The sequence below is a fragment of the Suricata suricatta genome, chromosome 11 (genome assembly GCF_006229205.1).
Source record: "Suricata suricatta isolate VVHF042 chromosome 11, meerkat_22Aug2017_6uvM2_HiC, whole genome shotgun sequence".
Classification (NCBI taxonomy): domain Eukaryota; kingdom Metazoa; phylum Chordata; class Mammalia; order Carnivora; family Herpestidae; genus Suricata; species Suricata suricatta.
The window spans coordinates 47690255-47698835 of NC_043710.1; the positions used below are offsets into that span (position 1 = coordinate 47690255).

The window sequence follows — 8581 nt, forward strand, 5'->3', positions numbered from 1 at the left end:
GCCCCGGCGCCATGAGCGGTGGCGGCGGCGGCGGCGGCGGCGGCGGAGGGGGCTCGGCGCCCAGTCGTTTCGCCGACTACTTTGTCATCTGCGGGCTGGACACCGAGACCGGGCTGGAGCCGGACGAGCTGTCGGGTGAGTGCGCGCGGAACCCGGGGCTGTTTCCCTGCGCCCGCTGCGGCCCGGGACCCTCTAGGAAACCTCCCCGCTTTGTCCCGGGATCTGGGAGAGGGCCGGTCCGCAGGACCCATGGCTGGCGCGGGGCAAGGGGGCGTCGGGCTGGAGGTGGGGAAGCGGAATGAGGGGCGCTGGGCCGGGAAGGGTCCGAACGACCCCCCTGCCCCTCTGCGCGACGGTCCTGTAATAGGGGACGAGGAGGAGGGAAGCGTTGTGTGTTCTGTCTGGTGAAGGTAGAGTGTCTTAGTACGAGATAAAGGTAAGCTTGTTCTCGAACCCCCGTTAGGGTGGGAAGAAGATATTTCTCGTCCTAGTCAAAGTAAGTTATACTCAGACTTTAAAACACATCAAGGAGAGCAAAATAGAAACTTGGTGAGTTTTTCTGGCCTCTTCAGTTCCTCAAAACCAGCCCTGGCCTGTTTGATAGGACATGAAGTAAAATTGAGCCTTGAAGTGAAGTTGAGCCACATGAAGAAGGGTAAGAACTCTGTTGTTAATTCTAGAAAGGACCTGTACCCCGAGGCCGTGCCTCTTTTTATGAAAAGTAATTGGTGGCCTTTTATGAAACCAGTGTCATTTGTGAATAAAAGGGCAGCAACCCAGTGGGAGAGTCTGGGTTGGGTCGTTATGCTTCTCAAGTCATCTTTCAAAGAGGAAGTGGTAGGGGAGTGAAGACGGGGCCCAGATCAAATTTGGCAAGAATTGCTGAAGAATGTCATAATTGTAAAATCCCCATGAATTCCACTGCACTGTCACTGGAGCCTTTGAATTGCAACAGTTTTGAGAAAGTTTTTGTCTGGTGTGTCCAGTTTGCAGGTTTCATGTGCTGTGGAGGTTTGTGGTGTCCTCTTGATTTGATGAGAGGATACCCCTTTCCAGTGCCTTGTCATGATGTATTCACTAAAGTTTCCTGAAAATGATTATGCGGTTGACAGATTTTACTTTGCTTCAGAGGTAATGGGACAGGGTTGTTAATTTATTTTTTTATTAAAAAATTTTTTTTAATGATACTCATTTTGAGAGACAGTGAGAGACCGAGTGCGAGTGGGGGAGGGGCAGAGAGAGGAAGACACAGAATCCGAAGCAGGCTCCAGGCTCTGAGCTGTCAGCACAGAGCCCAACTTAGGGGCTAGAACTCACCAACAGTGAGATCATGACCTGAGCCGAAGTTGGATGCTCAACTGACTGAGCCACTCAGGCACTTCTGTTTCCTTATTTTTGTCATCAGAAAATCCCAGTGTTTCTTATGAAAAAAACAAAAAACTAGGTGCATACTTCAAGTGACAGAAATAGATCATCTTTTAAAAAATATGATAAATTGATGACCTTTATCAAGGTCAAACAAATATACTATTTTCTCAAATTTTATAGCAGATGGAGAAAATATCATCAAGCAGTAATGCCATTAATACTATGCCTTTTGTTGGGGTAGCTTTATTATTTCAAGTTCACTCTTTTAGGTCTTCAAATTCTTATAATACACATGTTAATTTTACATCTGTGTTTCATATTTATTAATTTTTGACTTTGTGATGCAGTTGTTGGAATTTAGTTTGTGATGTTGGAGTTGGGAGGGACCTCAGAGAGGAAAATGAGCCCCAGGGAGGACAGTTGAGCCTACATCCTGTTAGTTAATTGCCTGACTTTTGGTTCAGTGCTCCTTTCACTAAGCTGCATCTCATTCCTGGCTGGGTCTTTAGCAAACGCTAATATGTTGAGAAAGAATAAAAATCACAGAGTTGTCCCCAGTAAAAGAAACTTTAAAGTTGTGGAATACACAAGTGTTATTTTTATGCTGTGCTTTTGAATGTCTATTAAATTATATAGAAATTTGATTTTAGAAAAATAAAGAGAATGGCTTGCAAATGATAAAACATAAGAATGAAGCCAGGAAGTGATTTGTTAGTGAGAGCATGGGTTTTGCGGTTTCTCATTTCCCCTCTGCAATATATTGGCTATCACAGTGACTAGGAGCAAGTTAGGTAACTGCTGGCATCTTCATCTATAAAACAGGTAATGTAAATAAAAAGCATCTCATCAAGTAGACCCTCAAAAATGTTACTTTTCTTTTAGTGAATATCTGTTAATTATCTGGTTTTTCAGCAAATTAAAATTATATCTCTGTGAAAGCTTGGGAGAATAAAGAAAAGGCAATCAATTGTATAAAATGTGTGAAGGAAGGGTATTTTTTCTGTCTTTTTTGTGGTTGCAGTAGTGGAATGCCAAGACCATTTATTCAGTAGGTGGCCTTTGTTTGAATAGGCACTGATTGAAGGATTTCTTTTTTCCTTCATTTCATTTCTGGTGAGTTGGTAGGAGAATCTGGACTACCCAGAGGGAATCTGAATAAAATAAAACAGAATACAAATAGCTCTATGCAGGTCAGTATTGAGACTTTCATGGTGCATTTTCTCTCCTTAGCAGGCTTTATAGCTCCCAAACTGATGATGTCATAATAAGTGAAACTATAGTAACTTGTGAGCTGTACCCAGGTTCTTTAGGGAGGTATGAGGAGTCTATGTTCTCTCCAGGCAAATTAAATTCTATACCTCACATAGCTTCTATCCTTTTAAAAAAGTGAATCCTGAACAGGCAAATCAAAGACATTCAGTGTTCCTTCTAGTTTCGTGGAGAAGGATTAAGATTCATTGTCTGGTTAAAACAATAAGCAGAGAGTTTGGATTCAATCTCTGGTTGCAACAATAAGCATAGAGCTTGCTGTGTTGAATAGAAACTCAAAGAATTGGATTTTATAGAGTCTCTGTCACCTCATCCCCTTTCTTGCAAACTTAAGCATTTAGGCAAGTCATTTGTTCTGCAGGGAACTGAGGAAGGTAAGAAAATTAATTGTTTTGGGCGCCTGGGTGGCTCAGTCGGTTAGGCCTCCGACTCGGGCTGAGGTCAGATCTCACGTTTGTGGGTTCGAGCCCTGCATCAGGCTCTGTGCTGACAGCCAGCTCAGAGCCTGGAGCCTGCTTCTGGTTCTGTGTCTCCTTCTCTCTCTGCCCCTCCTCCTCTCATGCTCTGTCTCTCTCTGTATTAAAAATAAATAAAACGTTAAAAAAATTAAAAAAAAAAGGAAAATTAATTGTTTTCTTTCTGGTTAGTTGAGGATGTATTTTGTGTTGGGAAGAGAGGAAGGTAATCAATGACTGAATCCTAAATCTAGTCAACTTTAGGAAATAGGATCTGCTTCTTGGCTTTTTAGCTTGTCAGATGGATAAGCAAATCTGTAGGAATTGCTTCTGATTTACGTTTTCATTACTGTTGGCCCAGTCTAAGTGGGGATGCAGATGGTAGTTGAGTCGAGTCCCACTCTTACCCTTTGATGGATGGCGTCCTGGGCATCTTCGTTTTTCCCTTTTCTTCTTATGATCACCACCAGTGCCTGCAGGAGAAGGCTCACCATGAGATAGGATTCCTGAGTTTACTTTCCCTGTTTGTGCCTGAGAATTAAGATTCCAGAATACTTGTGACCTGTTACTTACTTTGCAGTCTTTTTAAGTTCCTCTGAACTACCTGTGCCCAGCATTAAGATGTAAGTATTCTTGGTTCTTGCATCCACTATTCTAGTTTTCCCAGGTTCTGAGCAAAGGACTTTGGAGGGCTAGGGGACATAGACATGAGACTGGCCAGTATCCTGTATAAGCCTCTGAGAATACACTGAAATCATTTCTTAATGTCACCGTTTAAAGAGAGAAAAAATTGCTTACTGACTAGAAAGGTCAGAGGCCCGGTGAGATCATACTCCTCCTTAACCATATTGAGCAGTGAATTTTTGGAACGTAAGAATCATGGCATGTCAAACATGGAAGCACTCTTCAAGAGATTAACCTGATTTTACAGATGAAGAAACTGAGGCCCTGAGAAAGTTAGAGAATATTTTTCTCCCTTGCCACATTTCATTCTTTTCCGCTACTTGAGTGATGCTTTGCACAATCCATTGAGTAGAAGGGACAAGTGAAATATTTGTTTGGCAAGGGAAAGAGCAGACATTATGTCAGTTATTCTAGTGTAGGTTTTGTTTCATGTTAAGAATACGATGTGTGATTCTTACTTTTTTTAGCTTTTTCTTTTCCTATAATTTCACACTGAACATTGACATGAATAGTACAGAGATCTTCAATATATCCTTTTCCAGATTTGCTGATTAGCATTTTGTTCCATTTGTTTTGTTTTATCACTTTTATGTGTGTGTTCTCTCTTCTGAACACATATATATAAGCAAATTCATTGGGATAGAATTCACATACAATATAATTCACTTACTTAAAGTGTACAAATCAGGGTCCCTGGCTGGCTCAGTTGGGAGTGCATACAGATCGTCTCTGGGTCGGGAGTTTGAACTTCACGTTGGCTGTAGAGATTACTTAAACTTAAAAAAAAAAGTATATAATTGAGTAATTTTTTAGTATGTTAACAGAGTTGCTCAAACATCAGTATAGTCAGTTTTAGAATATATTCATCACTGTCACCTCTCCCCCTCCCGCCCCAAGGCCCATGCCCATTAACAGTCACTCTCCATTTCTTTCCACCTCTCTAACTCTCAGCCCTAACCAACCACTAATCTCCTTTTGATACCTATAGATTTACCTATTCTGGACATTTCATATAAATGGAGTCATATATGGTCTTTTGTGATTGGCTTTCTTCATTTAGGACGTTTTTAAGGTTTGTCCATGTTATAGCATATATCAGTATGTTTCTTTTTAAGGCTGAATAATATCTCATTGTATGAATATACCATGTTTTATTTACTCATCAGTTGATGGACTTTTGGGTTGTTTGTGGTTTTTGATCACTATGAATAATAGATGCTGTGAACATTTGTATAATTTTTTAAAAATTAATTTCAGGGGGCGCCTGGGTGGCTCAGTCAGTTGAGCTTGTCCGACTTTGGCTCAGGTCATAATCTCACAGTTCGTGGGTTCAGGCCCCACATCAGGCTCTATGCCGACAACTCAGGGCCTGGAGCCTCCTTCAGATTCTGTGCCTCCTTCTCTCTCTGCCCCTCCCCCACTCATGTTCTGTCTCTCTCTCTCTCAAAACTGAATAAATGTTAAAAAAATAAAAAATAAATTAACTAATTTTAGTAGGGTCCACTCCCAATGTGGGACTTGAACTCACAACGCTGAGATCAAGAGTTGTATGCTCTGCCAACTAAGCCAGCCAGGTACCCCACATTTGTGTATGTTTTTTTGTGTGGACATATGTTTGCATTTCTGTTGGGAGTGGAATTGTCAGGGCATACGACAAATCTTCGTTTAACCTTTTGAGAAATTGCCAGACTGTTTCCCAGAACAACTATACCAGTTTACATTCCCACTAGCAGTGTATGAAGGTTCCACTTTCTCTATGTCCATATTTTTGATTATGGGTATCCTAGTGGGTATGAAAATATCTCATTGTAGTTTTGATTTGCATATCCCTGATGGCTAAGAAGGATATCTTATATTAAAAACAAAACAAAACACTATTTCTTTCCAGAGATGAAGTGGCTATAAGAAGTTTTTTTAAAAAAATGTTTTTAAGATTTATTTATTTTTGAGAGGCAAAGAGAGCATGAACGGAGGGGGGGCAGAGCGAGAGGGAGACAGAATCTGAAGCAGGCTCCAGGCTCTGAGCTGTTAGCCCAGAGCCTGATGCAGGCTCTGAGCTGTCAGCCCAGAGCCTGATGCAGGGCTTGAACTCACAGACCGTGAGATCATGACCTGAGCCAAAGTTGGACGCCCAACCTACTGAGCTACCCAGGCACCCCAAGAAATTAAAAAAAAAAATTTTTTTTTAACATTTATTTTTGAGAGAGCAAGACAAGATAGAGCATGAGTTGGGGAGGGGCAGGGGGGGTGCACAGAATCCAAAGCAAGCTCCAGGCTCTGAGCTGTCAGCACAGAGCCTGATATAGGGCTCGAACTCACAGGCCACAAGATCATGACCTGAGCCAATGTCGGACACTTAACCACTTGAGCCACCCAGGCACCCCTGAAGTGGCTATAAGAAGTTTGATGAGCCAGATTCAATCAGAGTGAATATGAGCTGATTTGTATTTTATTTTTATTTTCCTCTATCAGTCTGTCAATTCTGTGCAGGTTCTCTCATGGTCATTGAGTAAAGGATTCTCTGCTCTGAATCCCAGACTCCTAGCCAAAGCAAAACTCAAATCCTGATAGCTTACCTTAGGCATCTGTGATAACTTGCAGACGTCCAGGTTGCTGTAGCAGGAGGCGATTTCCTAAGTTAGGTCATGTATTTCCTTTTTTAAAGTAGAGCAAAGGAGAGGTCAAGAGACAAGACCAACACACAGGAAGCAGAGCAGTCCAAGACAGTTTAAAATTACATGCTAAATTTAGTTGTAGAGACTGTATATTCTTTAACAGAACCCCACTTTGTTCTCCCTCAGGTAGGGAGGATCACACTGAAAGTAAGTAGATTTTGCTTGAATGGCACTGGAGCTTGCTACTCTCTTGTTAGGAGGAAATCCTGAGTCACAGTGTTTGGTACTTAAACCAAATTCTCTTAGACTGTGCTTGGCCCTTCCTTCCTTCCTAGATTAGAAATGAAGTTTTTTTTGTTTAAGGCGTCCTTTGGCAGCACCCATTTCCAGTTTTATATCCTTTTGTAAGCTTGTTTTCTGGCTAACTCTGGCAGACAGAATTCTTGGACTTGGCTTGGTTCCTTAATTCCTGTTGCTATCCCTGAATGTGAATTACTGTCAAGAGGTCTTAGAAGTCTCTCAGTAATCTAGGTCCACATGAGGGAACCTGCTGGATATGGCATAGGATCCAGTGAAAGAGAGTTAGTTTTTAGAAGCTGGTAACTTCTTAGGGAATTTAGTGCTTTACACATAGGCTTTTATTGTCACATTTTTAGATGTAGTTCTCAAAAGTTAATTAAAAATTTTTTTTAACATTAATTTATCTTTTTTTGAGAGAGACAGCATGAGTCGGGGAGGGGCAAAGAGAGAGGGGGACACAGAACGTGAAGTAGGCTCCAGGCTCCAAGCTGTCAGCACAGGGCCCATCGTGGGGCTTAATTAAACTCATGAACTATGAGATCATGACCTGAGCCGATGTTGGACGATCAACTGACTGAGCCACCCAGGTGCCCCTAGTTCTCAAAAGTTATTAAGTGAGGCAGATATTGGATATATGTCTGTGTTCCAGATGTTCTGTGATGACTGATTTTAGTATGGAGTATATGGAATCCTGAACTGAATTTAGGAGTGACAGAGCGTTGTTATGGTAGAAAATGAGAGCATATGCCAGCTCTCAAGCTATGTTCAGATATGACTTCATGAAGTAAGATGGGAACAGGTATAGTTTAGATTATCTCATTTCTCAGATATTTAGGATAGATAGATAGGATATTTGCTTGATTGTCATCCATGGGATCTGTCATCGTTTCCTGTTAAAGAGAGCCAGGTTAGTAATATTTGTTTGTTCAAACAAATTAAAAATAAATAAGTGTGATGTGTAAGCTAGGACATCTGTTATCTACTGTATGGACTTGAACTAGCTGGGTCAGTCTTTTTTTTTTTTAAGTTTATTTATTTATTTTGAGAGAGAGAGAGAGAGCAAGCAGGGGAGGGGCAGAGGGAGAAGGAGAGAGAGAGAATCCCAAGCAGGCTCTACACTGCCAATGCAGAGCCTGACATAGGGCTCGAGTTCATGAACTGTAAGATTATGACCTGAGCCAAAACCAAGAGTTGAATGCTTAACTGACTGAGCCACCCAGGGACCCCTAGCTGGGTGTGTCTAAAATGGAGGTTCATGGAGTGCTGAGAGGCCTAAGCAGGGTGAAGGTCTGTGGAGGTTCCTCTTGTTAAGCTTCATTCCTCTATGAATGTGGGATTCCTTGACTTCTAAACTATACCTAGTTGGCACAACACACAAAAAATGAGTGTACATTCATTAATATTGGGCACAGAATTTAAAAAGTCAGAGCTAGGAGGACGGGGGCTGGCGAGGCTCATGTTAGGAGGCTTCCCATCTGAGGACAACTGCTTGGGAACTGGGTGCAGCCAGGGCATATCATGGAACATCTAGAAGGTGTCATCAACAAACCAGAGGCGGAGATGTCCCCACAAGAACTGCAGCTCCATTATTTCAAAATGCATGATATGATGGCAATAATTTGCTTGACGGCCTGGAGCTCTCCACAGCCATCACTCACGTCCATAAGGAGGAAGCGAATGAACAGGCACCGCCAATGAGTGAAGCTGAACTGATTAATCTAATAGATGGTATGTTGAGAGATGATGACAAAAACAATGATGGATACATTGACTATGCGGAATTTGCAAAATCACTGCAGTAGACGTTGTTTGGCCTTCTGGTTGTATGCGAATGTGACCCGTCATAATGTGATTGAACACTTTGGGTAATGCAAAATAACTCCTTTCCAA

At 41.9% G+C, this 8581-nt stretch overlaps 1 protein-coding gene and 1 pseudogene across 3 annotated transcripts in view; both read left to right on the forward strand.

Annotated features, from left to right (window-relative positions):
- The first annotated feature begins 6 nt into the window (after positions 1 to 6).
- The window catches only part of DENND5A (DENN domain containing 5A), a 108986-nt gene continuing 100411 nt past the window's right edge, over positions 7 to 8581 (forward strand). For 2 of the 3 annotated variants that reach the window (XM_029915372.1, XM_029915373.1), the window contains exon 1: positions 7 to 135. In XM_029915372.1, coding sequence (XP_029771232.1) covers positions 12 to 135 — 124 coding nt within the window. In that variant the 5' untranslated portion in view covers positions 7 to 11. Of the gene's footprint in view, positions 136 to 1110; positions 1132 to 8581 lie in introns of those variants that run through there. The other variant, XM_029915374.1, reaches the window with a different exon arrangement.
- LOC115272282 lies at positions 7878 to 8575 on the forward strand (annotated as a pseudogene).